This window comes from Sorex araneus, chromosome 6 (genome assembly GCF_027595985.1).
Source record: "Sorex araneus isolate mSorAra2 chromosome 6, mSorAra2.pri, whole genome shotgun sequence".
Classification (NCBI taxonomy): Eukaryota; Metazoa; Chordata; class Mammalia; order Eulipotyphla; family Soricidae; genus Sorex; species Sorex araneus.
In genome coordinates, this window is record NC_073307.1 from 11,798,705 (window position 1) to 11,826,398 (window position 27,694).

General features: G+C 43.1%; 1 protein-coding gene across 1 annotated transcript in view; it reads right to left on the minus strand.

Annotated features, from left to right (window-relative positions):
- PRSS12 (serine protease 12) overlaps window positions 1-22,943 on the minus strand; it is a 62,051-nt gene extending 39,108 nt beyond the window's left edge. The window contains exons 1-2 of the mRNA XM_055142312.1: window positions 22,423-22,943; window positions 3,258-3,408 (exon numbers count right to left, since the gene is read on the minus strand). Coding sequence (XP_054998287.1) covers window positions 3,258-3,408; window positions 22,423-22,909 — 638 coding nt within the window. The 5' untranslated portion in view covers window positions 22,910-22,943. The remainder of the gene's footprint in view (window positions 1-3,257; window positions 3,409-22,422) is intronic.
- Window positions 22,944-27,694: the final 4,751 nt, after the last annotated feature.

Sequence of the window (27,694 nt, forward strand, 5' to 3'; positions counted from 1 at the left end):
TGGGAGCCACATCCACAAACCACCTCCAGCTCAGCTATACAAGCTCATTTATTGATCTTATTTCAGAGACCCATAAATCTTGAAAGAGATCAAAAGCTGCAGTTAGGGCTGCCCATGCGGTGCAATGCAGGCACCCTGCAGGGCATATACCAATCGTTTCTTTCTCTGGAAAAGATGGAAACAAGGGCCATGATCCAAAGACACACAAAAGAATCTCTGAACCAAGCAACTCACTGCAGAGATGCCTCCAGACTTTAAGCCAGGCTGACTTCACCGGGGTGCCTCAGACGGGGGCAGGCGTCGTCCCTCCACCTGCCCCCTAAAATCCCTGGTGGTCGCCAACTTCCAGAACCCAATGAGAAGTGCAGGTATGTGGGTCCAGTGAAGGTGGCAAACTCCAGGCCTCAAGGGCTAGAGGATAGGTCAGTTCTTTTCATCACCCACAACCCGTCCCCATGGGACCCTGGAAGTCAAAGCCACAAACTGCGTCTGGTTGCTACTTGAGCTCCTTAATGGTCATGATCCAGAGACACACAAGGAAATCTCCAAACCGAGCAGCTCACCGCAGAGATTTCTCCAGACCCTAATTATCTAAAATTTTAGAATTCCAGGAACATGTGGCCGCTCTTGCAGCCAACATCTTATGTTATTTATAACAAGCAATACAAAAGAGAGTATGGGGGAAATTGTCTGCCATAGAGGCAGGGGTGGAGTGGGATGGGGGGGATACTGGTGACCTTGATGGTGGAAGATGTGCAATGGTGGTGATCGATCATTGTATGACTAGAACTCAAACAGGAAAGTTTTGTAACTATATCTCACGGAAATTAAAAAAATAATAAAAAATAAAATTAACATCCTGAATAAAAATAAAAGTAATGTGGAGTTCATGCCCAATTCAATCAACTTAATCAATGGCTGAATAAATAGCAGTACTCCTACATTAAAAGATAAAAAAAGAATTTTTTCAGGGGCCTGAATGATAGTACAGTGGGGAGGGTGTTTGTCTTACATATTGGCTGACCCGGGTTCGATCCCTGGCATCCCATATGGTCCCCCAAGCACCGCCATGAGTAATTCCTGAGTGCAGAGCCAGAAGTAACCCCTGAGCATCGCTGGTGTGACACAAAAAGCCAAATAATAATCATAATTTTTTCAGTGAAAACAATCCTTGACTCTCAGAGAATTCTACATTACAAGACATTATTAGAGCCACTTCTATAACTGCACGTAATGGATATGTAACTAATCTTCATAATGTCTCATTTAAATTTTTATGCATTTTCCTCAGTAATAAAAGCCTATCTTTCCTCCACAGAAATGTGCCATTTAAAATGCTATGTGGATTAAACTTAGACTAATTCGTATTGTAATTGCTAATGTTAAATATGTTGTTAATATGCTCTGAAAGTTATTATTTTGGGAAAAGGCATGTATTTCTTAGTAATTTGAATAAAAGTCAATTAGCATGTCATAATTGATAGTAAATATACATATGCATACACTGGGGTATTTTTATATATAAAATTGATAAGTACAGCTGACTAAATGATAATAAGAGAAAGGAAACCAGGAGGCGGGGAATTCTCCAGAACTGGTCTGATCTAACACAACAGTGTCAAGCAAACTGACACCGACACCTTGGCCTGAAAGAGGTTGGAGGGGACACAGCACCCAGAAGCACTTGAAGGCCCTGGACTAAAGAGTTTCAAATGAACCCACTCTCAAGGGTATTGTAGAAGCAATGATGGGACTTCAATATGATGGAAAATGAGATAATATGAAGAATGATTACCCATTATAGTGAGTGATTACCCATTACAGTAATTACAGCTGTGATAATGTAATCTGGCACTGGAGGACATGTTTGAGATGTGTAACAAATGAATACTAGGGGTACAGGAGGTAAGGCACTCGCCTTGAATGCAGCTGTGGTGCCACATCTGGCCTGAATTCCCAGCATCACATACAATCCCCTGAAGACCACGGAGGGTCACTCCTGGGCACAGAGCCAGGAACAGCCTCTGAGAAACATCAGTTGTTGCCCAAACTCCGATCCCACACAAAAAACCATTTAGATAATTAGAAATAAAGTGTTAAAATATGTATGGTTTACACTGAAAGACTTCAATATAATCTGTTTTGAAACAAAGGGACAGTTACCAAACCATGAGTAGAATAATTCATGCTGCAAACAAGTTTGTGCTTAAGTGGACCAAATGATACAAGGGCAGAGAAGGTTTAATCTCCAGAGGTCGCCCACCTTGGATCCCCTCTACCCAGTAGGTACCCACGAAAAATATCTCTTCAAATTTGAAGTAAAATACTGATCTGAGGATGCACTCAAGTGGCAGCAGCTCTGGTTTGATCCCTGACACCACATGGACCCTGATTATCAACAGATATGCCCCCCACCCAACAAGAAGAAAATGAAGTAAAATATTTACTATTTAAAGATCCCCTAAGATAATCAGAGAAATTTTTATGCTTGTCATACGAATGTCCAGAATTACCACAGAGAGTGATTAAAAGATCTGAAACGATAACATGCTATTCCAGAAAAAAATAATCACAATTGGAATAACATAAAAGGCTGGTTTTTCTATTGCTGTCTCTGTTGTACATGATTCATTTATCTTACCCTGGCTGGGGCTTATTTCCCTTGGAGATCAATAAACATCCTTTGTTCTAAAGACATACCTAACAAATAAGGAAGTAAGGGATAAAAGTTGGGACAACCCTTGAAAGAAAGAGATTAAACTCCAGTTAAAGTTGATATGACAAAGGGACAGAAGCGAAGGAGCCTGGGCAGGTGCTGGGTGGTGGGTGAGTAACTCAGCATCAACACCATAAACATTAACACCATTGGAACCAGGTTACCTAAAACTGCAATTTAAATGAATCAAAAACTCAAGTTAAAGCCTAACAACGCCTTTCATCACCTTCCGTTGATAAGTCACTATCAGCTGCCATTACCCAGGCGCAATGCAGAGGCTACTGACAAAAAAGCAGTCGAGGCTTAGTCAGATTCTTGAGGATATAAAAATCAATTGAATTCAGAAACAAACAGCCCTGCAGGGGCGTACACACATAAGCTCTCTCTCCAGGGAGCCTCCAGCCTAGTCCAAAGATCAAAAGGTGGCCTTTTTCCTATTTGTTCAAGGAAGTGCACAATTTAAACACACTGCACCTGCCTTTGGGTATGGAAATGACAGATTCGACACTTGACACAGAACAGAAGAAGAATTGGAATGAACCTGAGGCCCAGCTGCCTGCAGACCACCTCCGCATCTGCGTCGTCCCACTGGTCATCACACACGGTGCCCCAGTGACCAGCATGGTACAGCTCCACCCGGCCTTCATGCGCACTGCTCCCACCAGCGAGACGGATGACAGGAATGGCTGGGCCTGAGGAAAGAGCAATTAGAGACACATTAAGCCCACATCTTTCTACCCCGTGATATGGTGAAGTACAACCTATTTCCTTGTCCTTCTAGGTAGCTAAATCATATTAATTGAGCCACGTCAGTGATTTTGACCTGCTGATGCCTATCTCAAATCTATTGCTGCAATCATGAGCAATTAAAATACTCTAAATTGAATTGTGTCCATAAAAGTAGTTTATAGGAGGAAGTAGTAGACTATTTTTTTTCCATCAACTTCAGAAACCAAACTGGACATATTCAGAGCTGCAGTTTGCAGCAAGCACTTTTGATTCTTAAGACATTGTGGTGGTGATACTTTCTTTAAAATTTACAGTAACTTGTATATAACAGATAACATGGGGTTATTAAGAACGTGTCTGTTACATGCCTGTTTTCAGAACAGAATTATGTTAGTATCTGTAGATTCAAGTTGTAAGTCAGCATCTAACATATTTCAACAAATTGGTGGATATCACGGCCAGTACCTTTAAAAATCAATACTGAGAATTCATTTGTATAGAATTAGCTCATATTCATTTCCTCAGAGAACAATCACCAAAGACTTCCCATTGCAACTTAAGTTTTTTAGTCTCCAACACCCTGCCCTGGCCTTTGTTAGTGTCTGAACTTCTATCTCTCCCTCTATTACAGAGGCAATCTTCCTTTAGGCATCCAAAAACCTCTGAGTCTACACACTTGCTATGCCTTCTGTTTGGAATAATATCCCCATGAGCTTCACATAGCTACCCTCTTCTCATAATTCTGTCCTCAACTTGGAAACATGCTTTCAAGAGGAGGTTTGTCCTGGCCCCATTAGCAAATACAGCACCCCAAGACACTTTCAGACACTTTCAATGCCATTGCTGAATTTTGCATTGCTTCCCGAGTATTCATCTCAACTAAAATCATATTGACTGAATTACTTGTCCCAGCTGACTCCCTCCCTGTGAATGAGAACTGGAGGCAAAGACAGTGCCTCTCCCTGTTCCTTGCGTATCTCTGGAACCCAGAATGTAGACTGCACACATTAAATATTTGTTGATGGATTGAAGTGACAACTCAAAGCCTAGAAAGGCTTCCCCGAATGAGGAATAATAATGAACAATATCCATTCATTCAATTCTGTTTAACAAACAGGAGGGTCTGCTGTGAACAAGGAGCTGTAAGACATCCAGAGTGGAATTAGACAGACCCTTCCTCCCCCAAGCTCAATGCATACATACGTGGGTAAAATAAATAGAGAAGAGAGTATAATGAAGATGCACCCAGCAGTGCTCCCAAAACAAGGGAGCCTGCTCACCAGTGGGACAGTTAGGACATCTCTGAGGAAACTGGTCAAGGAGCACAGAAGGGACTTCAGATGTCAGACCTGGAGGAAGTGCTGTTTAGGCAAAAAGAATAAAAATTTGTGGGCATCTATTACCAAGTGTTAGTCGTTTGTCCACATAAAGTATAAGTGACTGAAGTGGTATTTTGATATTTATATATATTTTCAAATGTCATAATTGAGTTTTTCAGCAGATTCAAGTTAGAGAATATTTACACATACTCATATTCTAATATTTACAATATAGTTTGCTTATATGAGTCAACAGGCACTTAAAACTTATAAAAAGAACAACAGTGAGTTTAGAAAACATAATGTTCTCAATTCTGCATATTAGCTTCTTATAACTGACTGAAGGTAAGAAACAAATTTGTATGTTATATTTATTTTTTAAGAAGCTTGGGAAACAAAAAATTGCAAAACTATTTTGTTTGTTTGGGGGCCACACCTACCAGTGCTCAGGAGTTACTCATAGCTCTGCATTCAGGAATTATTCCTGGGAGTGCTCATGGGCCCACATGGGATGCCAGAGATTGAAGCCAGGTCAGCCACATGCAAGGCAAATGCCCTGCAAAAATATTTCTTATTGCATTTCCTCCTGCCTCCCCTTAAACTACCACCATGTTAATGGTGGAAGGAAAAAAAGAACAAACTGTTTTAAGAGGAAGTTCAAAATCACCTAGAAAATTGCCTAGAACCATAATGGCATATTATTTTACATTTTTTAATGTTATGCATCATTTTAAAACATGTGGCCTTTTTTCTGGATGTCTAAATAATTAAGAAAATATGGGAAAGTGCAGGTCAAATTTAAGTCAACATCCCACATCCTCTCAACGAATACACACAAAAAAAGTCAACTGAAAGAGAATACAGTGAAGTAGCTGATGCCTGTTTACCTTATGGATAAATAAAACTCCCAGACGTTTTCACTTACATTATTTCCTATATGTAGTACTCGTACAAGATCTCCTATTGTGTGAGTGTTGGAGAAGCAACAAGTACTAGACAACAAAACATTAGTTTCCAAACTAGAAGAACCTATTAAAAGTCTATGACTGTGTCTTGAGTTTAGGGCTTTCTGATTTGATTTGTTTTCAAATTCTTATCTCATATGCTAAAAGAGAATCTGTATTTCTTCTCATCTCCTCTTAACTGGCTAGGGCACATGCCTTGCATGTTGGAGTCTGTTTCGATCCCTGGCATCACATGGTTCCTTGTGTTCCCTACAGCACTGAGAGCGGGAGCAGTAGACCGTTAGGACCACCAGGTGTGATGCAAAACCATCCCTCCCCCAAGAAAAAGATGTGGACCATTTATGCTTCAAATTTATCTCAATGTCCTATATTTTATACATGACCTTGAATTTATCTGCAACCAGATCTTAAACAGGTAGATTACAGAGAAAAGAAGCTAACAAAAAATAGATATCTTATTTATTTACAGTGTATTGGGCATTTGCCTTGCACACAGCCAACCCAAATTGGATCCCACGTACCCCATATGATCCCCTAGCCGACCAGGAGTGATCCCTGAGCACAGAGATGAGAGTAAGCCCTGAGCACCGCCAGGTGTGACCTAAAAGCAAAGAAGATATCCTAAAGTTGAAAGTAATTATTGTTTTCAATATCTTACATAACTATTAAAAATGTTTAACATTTAATTTAAGCAGGTTGAAAACAGAATAGAAGCAAATATTTACAAAAAGAAGGGCATTGTTACACCAAATTCATATCATCCTTAGGAAAGCATCAACAAACATGCACTCACCAAAAGCAGCATTACCCGAAGGTCAACAATCAAAGAAAGTAAAGGAAAAACTTAGGAATCATCGGGATGTAACATGCACCCCATCCCCTCTAGAAGGACTGCAGGTCTTACATGCCTGGACTATGATTTCCCACTGGATCTTCCAGTCTTTGCTCAGGGATGACTCTAATTGGGGTCTCTGGATTTTGTGCTCGTAGCTTTTTTATTCCTCCTAAGATTTGCACTCAAACAGGAAGCAGTGCCCTACGCTAGCTGCTAGCATTCCGAAGCCCAGCACATCAATTTATGTCGCTATCTTTAAGGAAAATGCAAAACAAAGCACTGGTTTACAATGTGCACTGACACATTAAAATATGATGTATTCCTGAATTTTGTAAGCTAAGAGAAAATAGAAAAAAAAGTAATAAATATATTTTTTTAATTCACCATGATCCTCAGAAAACTTAAACATACACACATTTGTGTTCCAGAATTATGCTGCTAATCACCTCATGCCTAGTATATAGTGCTAGGAAGGTGCCCTGAGCAATCTAATTTTATGACAGGTGTTATCTACAACTTGAAGGAGGACACTGGTACAATGATTATACTCCAGCCTATAAAATAAAAAATATTGTGCTGCCGTTGCTGTATTTTATACTTGGTCTTGATGATTTACCATCTGAATTTCATCATGATTCACCATTACCAAAATAAATGTTTCGTTGTAGTAGATAATATTTTTGTAAGCAAATTCAGTGGAACAGAAAATACTAAATGTGAAATAGTTTGCAAATTATCTGGAATGCAAACTGTTAGATGTACTCCCATTGAAGACTATTTAATCAGACCGTAGAAGATGATGATTCAGATTTATGTCTGTAGTTAAGCCCCATCAGGAAATGAATTAAATAAGACTTTTATCATCTGGGATCATGTTGAAAGCACAATGCAAATCAAACAAAAGAATAAACATTTTCTTTTACCATGGGAAAAGCTACACGTGATAGCAGCTACCATCTTCTGTGGACCCCACCCTGCCAGATGTCTTTTTCACACAGCAGTATATTTTCTTCATCTCCTCAGCAACGGACACTGCTCCAATAAATAGGAATAAGGCCCAGTACAGAAAACGAGGCTTGTTTTCCTATGCTATTCCCTCTGGAAGCACACTGATCAATGTTAGGTATCCATATTTAGCAAGTGTATCCAAATTTATTTTATCGAAGTTGAAATATAGAAGAAATTACAAAAAGATGCAGGTGGAGAAAGAAAAACGTAACAGATCAAAGAAGTCTAAAAGAAATCAAGACATCAGATCAGATCCTAAGTTGACTACCTATGGCCATATATCTTGAATCGACCTGAATATTTATTGGCACGCATCTCCCCATATATGCATAGGCTATCTATGATTGTTTTAGAAGAAAATGGACACATGGTGCAGTTTCAAGGCAAGAGGCCGGAGCTTCTGTGGAAAAAGTGCATCATGTGGGCTCAGTGAAATTGGGATTCCAGTCTGGACTCAACTCAAAGCTGCAAGAGTCTCTAAGGAGAAGTTTGGATGTTGGAGGATTCTTTTCTGTTCCAAACTTCTCGGACAGCATTTTCAAAACTATTATTACTAACACATCTAAGCAAGGGAGTTTCAAGAAAGGCAATCCATTCCCTCCCAAGTCATTTTTTTCTTTTTGGGTCACACCCGGTGTTGCACAGGGGTGACTCCTGGCTCTGCACTCAGGAATTACTCTTGGTGGTGCTCAGGGGACCAGATAGGATGCTGGGAATCTAACCTGGTTGGCCACATGCAAGGCGAACATCCTACCTGGTGTGCTACCGCTCCAGCCCCACCATTTCCAAGTTTTAAAAACTTAACCTTTAAATAAATAAATACCTGATTATCACGGTAATCTCAAGTATTGTTTCTATGTAGCTGCTTGTATAATCCAAGCAGTAAATACGTAAAGCATATAAATCTGAAGGCATATCTGAATGTAACTCGACAGCAATGAAGGTGGGTGGTTCTGTTGTGACTGTGCAATTCTTGTGCATGTGTATTTTTTAAAAACTAGTAAGAGATCATATAAGCAATAGATCTGCTTATCTAACTTTGTAATTTCAGGTGCAACAAATGGTTACAATTGTTCAGTTTGGGTTCTTGTCCTCACACGGCAATTTACATTTTCCACAATGCTTTTATATTGAAAGCCTGTGTCTGGTAAGAATTTTTTTCTCTGATTTTCAGGTTCAATGAAGTCACATGTGAAAAATGCCTATCTAGGAAGACTGAAGTCAACTATACATTTGCAACATCATCAGGACAGCAGCAGAAAGAGCATCATCTATCTAATTCATATTCTGTAGCCTACCTACCTACCAATGGTTGTCAGACAAAATATTCTTTGATAAAACCAGTGATTAACATCCTTGAGCACCATGGAGCTAGCTCTCTTCTTTTCATCTGGATCTATACCAGAGCTCATTTTTAATAGCTAATTAATTAACTACATTAACCCCATTTTGCTGCCTTAATGGCATCTTAAGCCTGAGCAAAACTTCAGCCTTCAAGGTTTGCTTTTACTAAATACTCATTACTCGCTTTTTTCCTCTTAGCAAAAGGAAGCTAGAAGACTGAAGTTCTTGCCGATTTAGCAAAAAAGTAAAATGGCATTTGCATTTGCATCATCATATTAGATATTGCCTCTCACTTATTACCACTCCAGGACAATTGCAAACTGCACATCTTTCAGTCTGCTCCGATGACATTTTTTCATAACAAGATATTTTCCATGTGTTCCACAGATATCTGGTGATAAGGACCAAGAAAAAAAATATGGCATGCATACTTGGGGTAGAAGGCAGAAAAAAGGATTGAGAACCACCACAAAAATAAGAGTTTCCCTCAAAATGGAGTCTCCGTTGGGGCTGGAGCAATAGCACAGCGGGGAGGGCGTTTGCCTTGCACTCGGCCAACCCAGGTTCGATTCCCAGCATCCCATATGGTCCCCTGAGCACTGCCAGGAGTAATTCCTGAGTGCAGAGCCAGGAGTGACCCCTGAAATGGAATGTGCATGGCTAAAGGCAAAGCACAGTGACCTAGCACTGCTTAAACTACAGAATAAAAGTTTTTCTTCTTAGGATTCAGCAACTCTGCTATTAAAGACAAAGTCCAGGGGCTGGTGATACACGACAGAGATGATAGCACATGCCCAGAGTGACCCCCATTCCATTCCCTGCACCACGGAGCCCCAGAACACACGGGGAACCCCTAGCAGGGTGAGGCCCAAGCAACACCTCATCCTCGGGCCCTCTCTGGGAACTGTCAACCACACTGGCTAAGAATTACCACGAGCACTGCTTGGGAGCCCCCTAAAAATAGAGACCAAAAGGTGATTTTATTTATTTATTTATTTGCTTTCTGGGTGATTTTAATTTTGCATCATTCAGCATTTCCCCACTTCCTGGTCAGCAGGAGTAGTAAGTCATGTGTACGAGGACCGTGTGGGTAAGAACTCATCCCCTTCTGTATAACATGGTCGTGATAAGTGAGAATGAAGATGTGATGTTCCCACAGCAAGCAAGGCTGTCCCCCGTTATTCTCAGCTACCGGCAGATGGATGTGGTCAAGGATGAAGGACTCAGTCACCCCAAATGCAGCTGGTGACACCCGACTGAGATGTCACGGTCATCACGGTGGCTGCTCCACACTCTGCCCCAAACGCCATTCGCACATACTTCCACGGTGCCATCCAACTTGGTTTTGCCACCCATGGTCGCACTGACTCCAAAATGGAAGGGACTCCCCACATTCTCTCAGAGCAAAGAAGCATCTGAACAAACGGAGCCACGACTCAGCTCACACGATTGGTCTGTCTGTCAGAACAATCTAGACTTCTGGTGCTCACAGCATGTGCTACTAACTTGAAGTGAGGATTAAGCATTGTTTTACTTTTTCTTTTTCAAACTGCATCCTTATGTCAATTCTCATTGCACTTTCTTTTTTATTGAGACAAACAGATAATCTGATCACAATTATTGGCGGGGGTGGAGTGGTGGGGGGATGGGCACAGCCCGAAGTGCTTGGGGCTTACTCCTGGCTCTGTGCTAAGGGTCGTACCTAGCAAGGATCTGGAAAAACCATATGCAGTGTGGGGATCAAACCTGGTTTGGCTACGCACTGTACTACCTCTCCAGCTCCAAGGAGAACTTTAAGAAGGGAAAACTGGAATTGTCTGACTAATGCCTGATATTGTATCCTACATATGGAAATACCTCACACATGAAACTTACCATTTTCGTCTCATCTTCCATCATCACAAGAAGAATGAAATTCAACGTTCTGAATTTAGCTGTGAACATCTAGTTAAACATCTCCGTTTAGCTGTGATTAGCTAGCCCATACCTCTATCTGATCTTCAACCAGCAAACTTACTTAATACTTTCTAACCTCAAGAGAAAGTCACCAAAATTCTAAAGATTTTATCCATAATTTTAAAGATGTGTTAGTGTTGAATAGGCCACCTAATGCTAAATCTAAGAAAAGTGCCACTAGGCAGAGAGTTTTGGTATCACTGAATGTCCCCATAAATTCACCTCCCTTATTGATTGGTCCACAGTTGGAAGCCTGCCTCAAGTGCTGGGGGAGAAGGCAGTTGGGAAAAAGAAGGGACCACTATGACAAAGAGCACTGAAAATGATCACTTTGGATAAGAACTGCGTGCTGACAGTAGGTAAAGGAACAAACATGATAACCTCTCAATACCTGCATTGCAAACCATAATGCCCCAAAGGGGAGAGAGAGAGACAGAGACATGGACAGAGGGAGACAGAGAGACAGAGACAGAGACAGAGTGCCTGCCAGAGACACAGGCAGGGGGAGGGTGGCAGCAGGGAAACTGGGGACATTGGTGGTAGGAAATATACACTGGTGGAGGGACCGGTGTTGGAACATTGTATGAGTGAAACCTGACCATGATCAACTTTGTAACTGTCTCACTGTATCTCAATTAAAAAAAAAAGTCACCTCCCTTATTACCATCTCCACTTAGCTGTTCCTAGTCTATGACTTGAGCCATTCACAAATTTCTGTTCAATGTCACTTATGATGGCCTCTATTCCATAGGAAACAATGAATAAATAAAATCCTACCCAAAACATTGTGGCACTTTTTCACAGTTCAAAGTTATCATGTATAGCTTTAAAATGTTTTTCTAGAAATTAGACACATAGATTTTTAATTTATTTCATTTTCACTGGTCCAATCATATATGACTATTATTTTATGCTCATCATTCTTTAAAAAAAAATAACAGCTAGGAAAAAAATAAAATGTTTCTCATGACAAAGTGTCATATAATCTTTTTTTTTAAAAAAAAAGGAAATGATAAATGGAGTCAAAAATTGCATGATAAAATTCTGATTATTCAGAGGAGGACATGGCATGGATCACTTATAAGGCAGATAAACCTGAAAATCATCCATATATCCTGAACCTCTTATGTGTAGATGAAGCAAGAACAGGGCCTGTTGCTAGCCCCTTGACATATGTGAGCCAAAGAGCACTTTGAGGAAAGAGGTTTGGACATATCAGTGTTCAAGTGTTCTGACTCTGGACTCAGGAGTTACCGCTGGCAATGCGCAGGGGATAATATGCAATACCCAGAATCAATCAAGGGCCAGTGGGATGTCCTGTACTATCTCTCTAACCCCAACTGAAGAGTAATTTTTTTAATTATGTCTGAAACATTTAACTGAACTTTAAGAACATTTTTTATTGAATCACCATGAGATAGAGTGTTGGGGACTGTTCAGGACCCTGAACAAAAGAGGACCCCGAAACCTTTACCCTGGACAAACCGGAAAATTCCATTACCAGCTTTGCATAACCTGAGGCACAGGTGCCCTTGTGACAAAGGAAACAGCTAAACTCAAGAAGTAAAAGTAGCCCAGGGCAGGTAACCACGAGACCCCAAAAAGCCCGTAAAGTAGAGTGCCTTCCTCTACACTAAAAGCCTTGTGCATTCCTCCTGACAGATGCTCCTGCCAGATAAACCCTTGTCTTCCTCTCCCCACTATTTCTCAACCTACTCTTGGAGAATGTTGTAAGCCCACCAAATAACACCCCAACTTTTCCTTATTTGGTCTGAGAAGACACTTCCCTGATGATTGACAACTCATGTACCAACCCCCTGCTAAGAAAGGTATAAAACCAGCATGGCTGTTAATAAAGACGCTCTTGATTGGCATGTTTCGTCTTGAGCCCCCTGTTTACTAACCTCACCAGTTTTATTTTCAGATCAGGACCGCTCATAGAATCCACCCAATTAGGAGCGCTTTCCACTGTTGTCTCTCCGCGGGCCGGAGAGATCTCTGGGGGAACGCGCAATAGAGCATTACAAAATTGTTCATGATTCCATTTCAGTCATACAATGTTACAACACCATTCCCTCCACAAGTGTAATTTCCCCGAACCAATGTCCCCAGTTTCTCTCCCACCCCTTAATTTTAAGGATGCTAATGACAAAAAAATATTATCCAAAGAAACCCACATAACACTATAATTATCACAAACACCAGTCTATTTCAATTCAGAACTCATTTGCACTTTAAATAGTATTTGAAATAATACAGAATAGGTTTCATATCTCCTTATTAATTCCACCCTGACCCCATCAACTTACTGATGTCAAGAGATGGGAGAGGGATCAGAGTGACAGTACAGCAGGTAGGACATTTGCTTTGCACAGAGCCAACTGGGGTTTGATCCCCCGGCATTCCATGTGGTCCCCAGAGCACCACCAGGAGTAATTCCTGAGTGCAAAGCCAGGAGTAACCCCTAAGTAACATCCCAGGTGTGACTCAAAAAGACAAAAAGAGAGATGGAAGAAAGGTCTAATAATAAATTGAAAATCTACTTATACAAGTTCATTTAGGATTAAACACAAATTTCGAACCCGTTTCATGTAAAATGAAAACACTGTTAAGTCTCTCTATCTCTCTCTCCTCTCTCTCTTTCCCTCTCACTCATTGTCTCTCTCTCTCTCTCACACACACACAAAGAAATGATGCATGCATATTATCTAAATGATTAATGCATTTAGAGATGAGAAAACAATGTGTGATGTGCAGTTGTTAACAAGTCATTATAATGGTAATGACAGAGTTAGAAACGGTCTCCAAGTCAACTATCAGTTCCACTATCTTTTCTCAGATGCTCCAAACAGGCTGAAAGCCTGGATTCTTTTAGCTGTATCTGCTCTCTGGCAAGAAACATGATGTTTGCATCCAATTTTCCTTTTCCAAAATGAACACAAATATTTGCAGTTCTGGAATGGCAATACGCATGTCAGTGACTCATGAATTCTCTGTCGGAATCAACTTCCAACACAACATTTGTAGTACACAACTTCTTAGCTGTGCCCTTCACATCTTCACATCTTCATCATTTTTTATCTCCAGGTAGCTCCAGCTTAAAAAATGTTCTTGTTTGTTGTTTTGATTTTGTTTGAGAGCCACATCTGGCTGTGCTCAGGGCTTCCTCCTGGCTCTGTGACCTCGATGCCCTGTGGTGTTGGGGACTGAACCTGAGTTGTCAGCGGCATGCAAGGGGGAAGTGTCTTACCCACTCTACTATCTCTCTGTCCCCAATTTTAAAAAATCTTATTAAAGAAAGGAAACATAAAAGATTCATTGTTACGGTTATTATAAACAACTCTGCTAACAGATGGGAATTTCTTGAAAAAGACAGACAAGAAAGGCTAGATCTCTTCAACAATTTGACCGATTTCCATCAATACAAGGTAATCTAAAGAAGAGAACTGACAAGATGAAATTCAAGTTTCAGGGTGGAGACAGAACAATGGTTTGGGCACTTGCCTTACACGTGGCTGACCAGGTTTAATTTCCAGCAACTGATACGATATGGTTCCCCGAGCCCCACGAGAAGTGGTCTCCTGAGCGAAGAGCCAGAGCCCAGGAGAAAGCCCTGAACATACCCAGAAGTGACCCAAAAAAGCAAAAACAAAACAAATTCCAGACTCATTGTTTTACAGGTTTGTTTGCTTTTTTTTAATTTGAGGTGCATTCTTGTATTTCTATATGTATATATAGAAATATATATATATATATATATATATATATTTTGCTTTTGGGGTCATACCTGGCGATGTACAGGGGTTACTCCTGGCTCTGCACTCAGGAATCACCCTGGAGGTGCTTAGGGGGCCATATGGGATGCTGGGAATAGAACTCGTGCAAGGCAAACGCCCGGGTAGCTGTCGGCAAGCTACCGAGAGCATCCCGCCCGCATGGCAGAGTCTGGCAAGCTACCAGTGGCGTATTCGATATGCCAAAAACAGTAACAAGTCTCACAATGGAGACGTTACTGTGCCCACTCGAGCAAATTGATGAGCAACAGGAAGACAGTGATAGTGACAGTGACAATTTGAGGTGGTACAAGGGGTTGGGTTGCTCAGGAACTATCCCTCCCTGTGTAGTACCTATAGAACCGTGTACTGGGAATCAAACCAGGTGCTGGGAATCAAACCAGGATCAGCTGTACGCAAGGCAAGTGCCTGACATCCCCTCCTTTCTCTCAGGATCTTGTTTTTCAGTTTTAAGGCTATTGTTATGGTTTTAATTCGATCAACCTTCCCACTGGCCCCACCAAGCTATTGAAGTGCTAACCCCCAATACCTATGAATATGACTTTATTTGGAAACAGGGTCTAACCAGACAATCAAGTTAAAATGAGGCCATCGGAGTGGGTCCTAATTCAATATGACTATGCTCTCACTTTAAAACGGAGAAATCTGGATATGGAGAATGCACAGATGAGAACTGCACCTGAAGGCTGAGGCCCCTCAATCCAAGGAACTATCAGAAGCTCGGGAGAGTTCTGGGACAGACCTTCCCTAGTGCCTTCAGAGGAAGCTTGACCTGGCTGACACCTTGATCTTGGATTCCTAGCCTCCAGAACCATGACCCAGGATGTTTCTGTGGTAAGACCCCCAGTCTGTAGTACTCATGACTGCAGCCCCAGCCAACTCACAGAGCCATTATGGAATTGCCCCTCTGTGGATAGCAAGCAACACCTCCCCTCTCATACTTCATACTGTGAGGAGGCCCAGAGCAATAGTGATAAGTCCCAGTCATCTTTCTTTAAATCCAGCATATTCCAAAATAATTCCAGCATATTCCAAAATAAATCAAATAAAAAGATACACCTTATTTCCTGAACTAATTAAAATAATAAGTCTAATTAAAATATACTTACAGAATACCATTTACTTCTATAAAGAAAAATGCTCCTCTCATAGTGTCTTTTTGAATAAAATTGATCAGTGCTTTTAAAAATTTAAAAATCAGTTTGATAAATGAGCACAAGAAAATTAATGTTGTCACACAGTCCTTTTTAATCTATTACTGAACTACACAGAGACACAAAATAATTAATTTTAGTCATTTCTATTGTTCCAGTAGATTCAGGGGGAAAAAATGTATGCTGGTGACATCAAGCTATTGTCCAGATCTGTGATCAAAAAAAAAAAAAAAAGGAGCAGGATCAAAAAAAAAAGAGACAGGACCAGAGATAGTCCATAGTCCAGGGGTTAAGGCACTTGCTTTGCATGTGACTGACTCACACACTAACATGGTCCTTTTGGGCCCCATAGGAGCCATTCTGAACAGATAGCCAGGAGTAAGCCCTGAGCACTGCCAGGTGGACCAACATAACAAAAGAAAACAAAAAAGTGATATAAAATTTCAGTTTATGAGTGATTAAAGGCTATAGAAAATAACCCATTGCATGTTGGAGAATTTAGTACACATAATTGACAAATGAATTATAATCTATGTTATAGCAAAGGAACAACAGCAAAGAACTAAATTAAATGATTGTTTCCTATGTTGATTATGAACTTCACACATACAAAATTCACACTGCTGGAAAAGAAATGAATTGGAGAACTATTAAAGGTTTAAGTTTGAAAGGGAATGCTATGTTCATTTTCTTCCTACATTCTATTTAACAGTACTAAAAATATATTACTTTTTATTCATCATTATAGATACCCATAACTAATACCAGTTTTAGCATTGTGAAAAAACTATGATGCATGTCAAAATAAAATCAAATTATCTTTTAAGATATGGAGCATTCCCCCTGAACCTACCTCTAACCAAACTATATTTTCCTCCATTAGTTCACATCTATAATTCATATTAATTGTTCATTTATTATTCATGCAGATACCTTTAGTACTGAGAAAAAGAATCCAAACTGCTCTAGAAAAGGGTTTTCTTTGAATAAGCAATTCTACACACATTTGGACTTATTAGAAATTTATAATTACAATTATTATTATAATAAGAATAGCACTGTAGCACTGTCATCCCATTGTTCATCGACTTGCTCGAGCAGGCACAGTAACGTCTCCATTGTGAGACTTGTTGTTACTGTTTTTGGCATAACCAACATAACACGGGTAGCTTGCCAGGCTCTGGCGTGCAGGCAAGATACTCTCGGTAGCTTGCTGGGCTCTCCGAGAGGGGTGGAGGAATCAAACCCGGGTCTGTCACATGCAAGGCAAACCCCTACCCGCTGTGCTATCACTCCAGTCCAAAGAATAATAAGAAGAAGAATTTACAATTACTCTTTGGTTCAAATATTACACAGAGTGTGCAAATGATGACTCTATCTATGGTTATGTAGATGTAGACTAACAGTACATACAATAACACGAAAAGATAATGTGGCAAACTTTGTCTCCAAACTGTTCACTCACATAAGCAAAAGGTACGCATACAGCATTGAAGGATGAAGTTAAACAACTTAAAGAGTAGTTCTCTTTTTTTTGTTGTTGTTTTGGGTCACACTTGGAGATGCACAGGGGTTACTCCTGGCTCTGCATTCAGGAATTACTCCCAGCGGTGCTCAGGGAACCCTATGGGATGCTGGGAATCGAACCCAAGTTGGCTGCATGCAAGTCAAAAGCCCTACCCGCTGTGCTATGGCTCCAGTCCCAGTTCTCTTATTTATATATGAAAATAGGTACCACAATAAGGGTAATAAAAATACTTTGTATTCTACTAACTTTTCAACTGAGAAGTCGTTAACCAGAAGACAGAGTAGATTTTATCTCTGTAAATTCTGCTCCTAGTAACAGTAAAGATTTAATAAAATCTATCCTTGCCTCATAACAAGAACCAGCATTTTTGCACTCCTTGCGTCCTCTGGTGATGCTAATAAAAAGCACGGAGGCCGAGTGAGCATGTGTGACTTGTAGGAGGGAATGTTTCATTACTTCAGTGCTTTGTACACAATAAAACTTTTATTGATACTGTGCTGATTTGCAGGAAGGAGGAAGGAAAGTGAGAAAGTGATCTGGAAAAAACTAGATGGTAAATAGGCAAAGAAATTTCCTTCTGATTTTCTAACCATGGCATGTTAAAAAGAAAAATGTCTGGAGGCATGGTTTTGTGTTTGCTTTTGGGGCAGGTTGGCCACATCCACAGACTATTTCCAGGGGATTATAGAGGGGGTTGGATGGATGGAAGGTAATGCCTTAACCCCTTTACTTCTTCCATTGCTTGCTGCCATACTGATCCAGATCATAGTTAGTCACCTGTTCATCTGTGCTCTTTTCCAAACTCTCTCCTGGCATCTTTCACAATTAGTTGTATTACATGCAAATTTTGTGACAATCTTTTTTTTTCATCTTGATATACAATCTATACAGGTACCATCTTTTTTTTTTTTAAACAGCACAGTTTTCATAAAATGAAGGAACTTCTGAACAATACCTTGTTGCCAGATATTTATGTTTGCCTTCATAGTATGGGCCATATAATTTGCATAGAGATTGCCTTAATACACACACATACAAACACAGATAGTAAACTCATGAATATACAGTCTCATTCACAATTGCATAGCTTTATTTCTTTGTCTTAATACAAACACGAGTGAAGAGTTTGATAATGCCCTAAATTATAGTATTTTACATCTGCCTTAGCTTGAAAAACAAAACAAGCTCAATATTTAAAGTCTAGCCAGGAAACAGATCAAATCTGGTATTACTAATGCATGTTTTTCAACACCTGCTTCATAGAATCAAGAAGCAGCATTTAATAGGGGGGCAAGGGGGTATGAGGCAGACTTCAGCCAATTTTTAAATTAAAATTCACTTCAAGCACCATATGGACTCCTAAGAGTACTTCAGCTTGTGTACAACAGTATTCATCTCACAAGACTGACAACTCTACTTAAATCAGCAGATTTGGGTACGTAGGTACATATAAACAGATTAGCATGACATGACAAAAAGATCTATGAATCATTCTTTCCAAATAAAAATCTCAATTATTAAGGCATCATAATTTATTGAACCTGTTTTATTTATTTATTGGTTTTTTGGGCCAAACCAGAGATGTGATACTCCTGGCTCTGTGCTCAAGGATCACTCCTGCTGGGGCTTGAGGGACTATTTGGGGAGCCAGGGATCGTAGCTGGGAACACAAGGCAACGTAAGTGCAAGGCAAGTGCCCTACCCATTGGACTATCACTCTGGCCCTACTGCACCTATTTTAGCCATCAGTTATCTGTCACCTAAAGTTAAGTTCCACATGGCCACTTTAACAAAAGTCTCCAGCACAGCATCAAGCATACTGCCTTCTGCCCAGCTCACCAGAGACTGGAAAAATTACTTCCCTTCCTAGTCAGGAAACCCTAAATTATTTCCAGGTAGTGTTGGGAGGATTCAGTCATTGGTTAAGTCTTCCTGTAGGAATGTGAGAATAACCTGGCTCCCATTCACTTAATAATCATTTTCTGGGAGACCTGGATGTTATCATCCCCTCCTGGATAAGTAAATTTGAGCCAGTGATGCTATTTTCTAAAACCGCACAAAATGTTTCAATAGATCTGCCTATGCTTAGTCTTACAACAGCAGGATTAAGTCACAGAATAGCGTCCTCCATATGTCTCCATGATCACCCAAATAGTCTAGGACTCTGGCACCTTCCTACGTCTCCCCAGCTGTGACAGCTGTATCCAAATCACTTTGGTTGCTCTTTAGAGGTTTCCTCCTGGGGCCTGGGACAGTTAGAACCCAGGTATCTGCTTTTTAACAAACAAGTCACTCTTGGGGAATGGGGGAAGGCGGGAGCAAACTCCTTGGTGCTAAGGAGTCACTCCCAGCTCAGGGGACCACAGGGTGACAGGGACCAAACTCAGTGTTGCCACAAGCAAGAGAGGACGTTAACCCCTCTATTCTCTCTCCCCGGCCCAATCGATATTGAAATGCTCTCTAAGAGAATTAACCTCCTGGGATCTGTTGAATGACTGTTTATTATGAATTTTCCAGTTTTTGACCTTCAGAGTCAAGTGATATTTCTTGCTTTGGGACATCTGAGTCCCTAGAATATGGGAACCCTGCCTGAGCTCTCCTGGCCCTCTCCCTCCACCATTCTTTTAAATAGGCTCCAAGGGACTCCCAGCTAAAGGGGCACCAACTTCCTCATTTCTCTCCCTGCAACTAGATATTCAACTCTGGCCTCCAGTTTATTTTCTTAAAGGAGGGATCTCATGACTATACATTTTCTTTCCTTTTGTTCCAGTTGTTTTTTTAAATGCCTGGATATTTTAAAATCACAGGAGACTAGAAGCCATGTGCACTGGACCAAATGAAATTCCTTTCTCCTTCCTTTTAGACCCGTCCTCAAGCTCCAAAAACAGGATCCTTAGACAGCACAGATATATCTACATGTTTACATAATTAAAGAACCAGAGCAAAATGAGCTGTGAGGTGAAAATGTGCACTCTCTCTTAACGTTGCTATGAGAATCACTGAGAAAGCTAATGTATAAAACGCTTAGCCCAGCACCCAACACAGACGGAGTGATGGATAAATTCTAGCTGTTATTATCAAACCAGACAGGTCATTTTGGTCCAGAAGAAGGGTTGGAAAAGTCCTTTGAATTGAACTATCGCAAACAGCTTTAATTTTTTTTTCTTTTTCATAAAGGAAACAAAACTCTGGGAATTAAGACTCATTACTAACAAGGCTCAGAAGGAACCCAGTGTTTTCAAAAGCACGAACCATACCTCTTTACCATTCGGTGAGAACTTTGTTGATGCTCCTAAGAAAAAGGTAGGACCAAGAAAATGGTAAGATTCAGAGATGCCTGTCATTTCAAAACCACGAAGTATGTCTGATCAGAACAAGATCTATGTGGGAAATTCAATCACTGCATAGCCAGCCAATAGCTTTCCTGGTTGGGGTTTTTCCTTTTTTTTTTTTTTTTGCAAGAGTGGGGGTGGGGAACGCAATCTTCCATCTTGGATGTTTTCTTTTGTTTTTCTTGCCTTCAGTCATTTTACTCCAGGAAGTGCACACAACTATTAAGCAGTGAATTAGCTATGCACATAAAGGCATCACAAAGAATCTGTGCTGGTGTTAGGTGGAAATTCCACACAAGGGGGCAGGGATTCAAAGAATAAGCTATTCAACTTGATCTGGAGTATGAAGGTGAAGGAATAATGTGTAAGGAACAGAATTGTTCTATACAGTGTTTTAACTTGAATTTCTGTTCTTCCTTTCAATAAGTGTTTACACCTCTTTAAGAAAAATGTGTCTCCTTTCCCACACATACCTTCCCTAGTAATTTTCTACTCTGTAAAATTAGGAATCACAGAACAATGAAAAAAACTATGAATGTTTGCTAAACAAACACCCCATGAGGTTTTGCTACAAATCATCTCTTACAGTAAATAATGAGATAATGCTGAGGCGCTCTGTTTCATAACACCTCGATTTTTTTTATAGCCACATTGGCATTCTGTCCATGAAACACGAGTACAGAGATGACTTCATTCTCCAGGATGAAGGATAATTGATCTTAACCTTCCCATCACTTTCCTGTAGCTCAAAGCACTAATGCAATTGAAGGCACAGATAAATAAAAATTTTCTGTAGGACTGTGAAGGGTAATCTCCAAATCACCCCCCCCAAAAAAAAATACAAAGAACAGCCTATTTCAGAATCCCAATTAATGAAACCCCTATCCCATAGTTTGGATGGAGAGATGCTCCCAAAAAAATTTTTAAGGAAAATTCAAAGTTTGAAGGACAAGCAATTTTTCGATTTTTCCATCCTCAACTGTTAAAGAGCAGAAAGGGTGCTGGGAGTAATATTAAGCAAGACCCCAACAACTCCAAATAAAGCACTGTTCAAAAGCAGATGATTGATTTACAATAAATCTATTTCTGTGATGCTTTTATTACCCAATTTTCCATGAATAAAAGGCAAAGCTAAATAATGCCATTCTGCATTTGCCTCGATCAAGTTGCTCCTTCCTTAGGATGGTGACTATCCTATCTCTTTTCCCCTTTACCCTTTCCTGATAAGGACCATTCTGTGTCCCAGAATGTAAACATCTGACAAGATGTATTTAGGCCCCGAAATTCTGCCCTACATTTTCAAGTGGGAATGAATGGTGGGAGGAAGGCACACTCTCCCAAGAACTGGGGAGTTGGGGAAGGTTCTTGGTGTCATATAAGATCGGACATGTCCCTTTCCTGAACAAATTAACAACAACAAAATTGTCTCCTTTGCGGCTTGGCTTTTATGTAAACTCCCTAACACGCTTCCCGGGGAGCTCAGCTAGACCGCACGGACGCACCCAAAGCAGTCACAGCGTTCAGAGACCAGCTACCTCCCTTCCCGGGAAACCGGCTCCCCCTGACAACCTCCGCGCACAAAGCACGCGTTCCCGGGCCGACTGAACGTCAACTGGAAGTCGGTGGCCGCGGTTAACAAAACACCCTGGGCCATGCAAACCCGCCGCTCCACACCCCCTCTCTCCCTCTCGCCCGACTTTCTCTCTGCCTCGCCCGGCCCCGCGCCCGCCCGGGCCACTCACCGCGTCCGCAGTGGCAGTAGCCCCAGTCCACCTTGCCGCGAGCGTTCGCGTAGAAGCACCAGGGGCGGTCCGCGCCGTCGGGGCTCTGGCAGAAGTTGTGCCGCTGTCCTCGCAGCTGTGCCCAGCCCGCCGGGGGCGACCTCTCGAGGAAGGGGGGCACCTCTGCCCAGCGCAGGCACGGGGCGCCCGAGTCCGTGTGGTTGAGCCGGGGCTCGCCGTCCGGGCAGCCCTGGGGGTGCGGCCCCCACGTGTGCGGCGCGGGGGTCGCGTGCGGGAGGCGCTGGGCGGCCAGCGCGGCCAGGGACGGGGGCGGCGGGGGCGTCCTGGGCGGCCGCTGCCCGCTGGGGACGTGGGAGAGGTACCGGGGACCCGGAGGGGGCGGGTGGCGGGGACGGAGGCGGAGGGGGTAGCTAAGGACCGGGTCCGAGCCGGCCCCTCCGGGGAGCGCCCCTAGGAGCAGAGACAGCGCGAAGCAGGCGAGCGTCATGGTGCGCGCGCGGCGGGGTCTGGTCCATGCTCCCCGGCTCCCCGGGCTCCCGGGAGAAGGGGAGGCGGGGGCGGGGCCGCGGCGTCCCTCGAATCCCACCCTCGAGCCCCCTCCCGCCCCCCGGCGCGCGATCGGACGCCCCCTCCCCGCGTCGCCGCTGTCGCGGGGGCTCCTGCCCCTCGGGGGCGGGGCGCGCGGGGCCGTGTCCAGCTCCGTGGCCACCCGGCTGCGGGAGGGCGCCCGGCCCGGGATGGGGAGGGGGGGAACCCCAGGTGGCCGGGAGGAGCCCCGATCGCTGCCCCCTGGCCGCCCGCGCGACCTTCGCTCTGAGCCCGCCCGCCCCGCCGCGGCCCCGGGAGCCCGAGCCAAGGCCGCGGGCGCGGGTGCGGGGACCGTCTGGCTGGCCTCGCCCGCGGGCAGCTCGCGCCTGGCGCCCGGCCCGGCCCTCGGCTCCCCGCCGCCCCCGCCCGGCCCGTCTCCTGCTCCCGCGGCGCTGGATGCGCTGGGACGGAACGTTCGCCCCGAGAGGGATGGGCGCTCCCCGGGAACGCGGGGACGGCTGAAGCCCCGCGGCTGCCGCTGGGCAACTCGAGGACCGGACCCCCGTCCCCGGCAGCCTCCAAACCCGGCGCTGAGCACCGCGCCCCGTGCTAGGCAGGCGCCGGGAAACGTTCGCCCAAATTACATTCCTGATCCGGCCCAGCAAAAGGCTCTCTGAGCCTTTCGGCTTCCTGCCACCCACTTTGCCCCGGTGCCCTGGACACCGCCAGTTGTCTGGTTATTATTGGGAGTCGGAGAGGCTCTCTTAATACCAAACTTCCTTTCTAACCCAAGACTTCGTCCGCCCGGGCTCCATCCTATCCATAAAGTCCATCCCTCTAGCACCTGCCTGGGTTTTGCTGGACAAAGGCCTTGACCTAAGCCCATTGGCCCTTCCAAACTGCCTGCCTTCCACAATTCTGTGGCTGCACTGTTGGCCTGACCTTATTTTAGCCCCTTGAACAACCACACCGACCCCCACCCCAATACACACACATTCAAAGAGGGGGTGGAGTCTCCGCTTAAATTTTTTAAAAACCACGATGACTGGATGTTTTAGGATTCCCCTTTCAGCTGTTCCTGAATTTGCCACTAAAGGTATCGGGTCGCTCTCTGGCATGGTCAGGACAGGGGTAGTGTAGGGGGAAACTATTGTGCCTACTTGAAAGAAAACCCGAGCCTAAAGTAAATGTTTGTGGTTAAAAGCCATGTTTCAGTGAGAAGCTGACTTAATTCCTTATGGCTAGCTCAAATAATCCATCTTTGATTACCTTCTGCAAATCATTCTGCATGTTACCCCACTCCTTTAAATGAAATGTTTTAATTTCACAGAGTATTAGGTAAAAGGAATATTAGGAATCCTAAAATGTATTTGTCAAATCTTTATTTAAGATATTTTTATTCAAGAGGCCGGAGCGATAGCACAGCGGGTAGGGCGTTTGCCTTGCACGTGGCCGACCCGGGTTCGATCCCCGGCATCCCATATGGTCCCCCAAGCACCGCCAGGAGTAATTCTTGAGTGCAAAAGCCAGGAGTAACCCCTGAGCATCGCTGGGTGTGACCCAAAAAGCAAAAAAAGAAAAAAAAAGATATTTTTATTCAAGATTCTTTTACCCAGTACTTTGGTTTCTTGCTTTCCACTTTTAATTTCGGCTTTTCCACTTTCCTGGCTCCAAAAGTCAAGTCTGACTCTATTTGGAGAAGGAAGTGAAAAATTAAATGCACATCAGAGAGAGGCTGATACACTTGACTGAGAAGGGTGTGGGTGCCAGAGCGCCAGGCCCAGATGCAGGGTGTGACAGACACCCATGCTAGCAGGCACCCCCTTCTCCCTTTCAAAACATCTCTCTACCTCAGTTGTCACTTTCTGCCCCAGGGGAGGCTCAGCTGGGCTTTAGCCTCAGAGACTCTCCCTGACTCCTCGGGGCTCCTACATCCATTGCTTTCACACCTAATTCCCACACTCCTGGGTTCCCAGAGGAGAGGGAAACCTCAGAGAAGGAGCAGAAGAGCAGGTGGTCGGAACTGAGCTCAGGGAGGGCCAGGCTCTCCTTGGGCTGCACGACCTAAGAGAAGCTGCAAAGTGTCCAAAGCTACTTATGTTTTGCAGAGTATGATACCAACACAAGGTGCACTTACCTGCAGATTTACCTACCTGGATTTAATTACTTCCGGTTTAAGACACAAACTCCTTAGAAACTGAAATGGCACAAATATAGAGTGATAATAAACTTAGGTTTTTCTCTCAATGTTACTATGACTTCAACAGACTGGTTCTTTATACTGTAATAGTCCCTTCCTTCTCTACTTTTGTTTTCCTCTTGTTGCTACCCTTGTGCAGGTGTTTAGAATCTATTTACAATTCCTGGCCCACGACCTGGCTTGCGTTTCTCCCACCCATCTCCATCACACGCCCTGGACTGTGGAAGGGGCAGGAAGTGGAAACGGAGCTGACAGGAGAAACCTTCTTCGGCCTCCACGAGGCACTTCCTAGACTGAGCTCCCTCCTGGAATTCTCATGACCTTCTGTCCTAGCCCAGGGACAGGAGCAGACAACTTTGTCTTGTTCACCAGAATTCTGGGGCCCATTCAGTGCTTTTTCAGTTCCTTCAGCCACAACAAAGGAAGGAAGGAAGGAGAGGGAACTGGTGGCAATAAATGACATGTCGCAGACAGCCCCTGCAATAGTTAGATGGCTCCAGGAACCTCTGAGAACCTGGTGCCACTCTGTCCAGCAGCTTACTTTGCTACTCCACTCACTGGTTTTGGGTGCAAGAGTTCAGCACCCCAAAGCTTCAAATCCTAAAACCTAAGCAAATGAGGAAGGGTGTCTCCCTACTCCATCACAGCTAGAAAGAGAGAAATCTTGGGGATGACAGAGGGGTACACAGACATTTGCAAAACTTCCCTATCCTGAACATTTGTTTCATGAGGGACCAAGGGAGCATTTTCTTTCACATTCAAGATGGGCTGAAAGTTTTTGTGCAATTTGATTTGGAAAGATAACCAGTATGCATAATTTTCTTATAGAGTTAAAAAAAATCAAAATATAAAATAGCTTTTGGAAAGAACAGTCCTGCTTATAGTTTGGGCACTGGCAAAAGAAAAATAAAAAGTATTACAAGGGCCTATCTAGAGACTCAGAGCTTTGAAATGATAAAATATAATATTATGAGGTTTATAGAAGGTAGAAAACATGGTAGGATATTATTTATTTCAAATTTTAAGAAAATTAAAAGAAATTCAGACTATAAGTGATGAAATGCTAAGCGAATGGGACAGTGATTCTAAATCTGTCAGTAGGAAGTCCCTGGCTGGCGAGGCCCAGCATGCACTTCTCCCTGGTGCTGACCACTCTTGGTCATCTCTCAGGCCAGAGACAGGTGAGGACCCACAGTGACAGCAGCGATCCATTATGTACATAACGGCATTGACCTTATAAGTGGTGCTTAAGAGGAAAAGGCGAGCTCTGCCTGCCTCATTGTGTCAGTAAAGTTCCTAAGAGTCATTTCTTCTCTCTGTTTCTCATTGTTCAAAACTAAATTTAATAAAATAGAATACTTTCTTAGGTTTATTTTTAGAAATCCATTTAGTCTTAGTATATTCCTCAAATGGAAATTAATTCTACTGATTTATCTTCAGGCTTATGCAAATTGCACTTTGAGACAGGAGGAAAAGAGAGAGAGAGGGAGAGAGAGAGAGAAAGAGAGAGAGAGAAAGAGAGGAGTGAGAGGCGCTGTAGGGGTGGAGAGTCCAGAAGACTGAAGTACGTACTTTGCCTGTCAGAGGTGAGGGTTCACTCTCAGCACCACTGGGAGTAACCACTTCTAGCACTTAGCAGAGAGAAGCCCCTGAACACCACTGGCTGTGGGTCCCCCCCCTCTAAAAAAGTTACTTTAGCCCTGGAGTCAAAGTATCGCTCTGTGTGGCTCTAGCTCTTATCACATAGGTTCCTAAATCACGGTGGTTCCCTTAGCCAAAGGCATGACCTCAGTGCAAAAGCAAAGCTAACTGTACTTGCACTGCAGATTCTGTAGTGGAAACTGAAATAATGAATGTAAAGTGTTGGGTAATGTTCCATAAAGGCCAACCGTGGAATGTTGGGATAATCTCAGTAAGTGCCCTTGAATCAGCTGAGACAGAGTCACCCTGTGAAAAGCAGGACACGCAACAAGCTCCCACCCCCTGCCCCCCACCCCCTGCCCACCTGTACATCTAACAGCCTCTGACTGTGCCTCAGTCCTTGAGACAGAAGACAATCTGGAGGCAGTCTGATTACGCACCGGAGCACCTCTCCTCTCTAAGGTCATCTCTTTCTCTTTTCCTCTTAGATTTGGTCCCTAAAAGCCAGTGAAAACCTATTTTGGGTTGAGTAACTTTTCCTAGGGGATTTTTAAATCCCTGCATTACAAGTGGGCTGTAGCCATGGCTGCAGAGAGAAAACAGATTGAAAGGAAAGTCGCACCAGTACTGCCTTCCAGGGATCTGAGAATCAAAGTCAGTGTTGAGAAGCAGTTGGGGCGGGCAGGAGGGGGGTTGGGCGGGCGGGGGTGGGGGGGAGAACTCCAACTTTCTGTCAAAGGCAGGAATCCTTCCAGACAGAACCTCCTGACAAGTGGACTTCCAGCTCTTTCTTGAAAACTTGTGGCGGCAGAAATTCTTATTTGGGAGTCAGCAAGCTCCATCTCTTGCTAGTCCAAATTGTTGAGGGAAAAAGAATCTTCCCTTCAATGGAGCCAGAAGTCA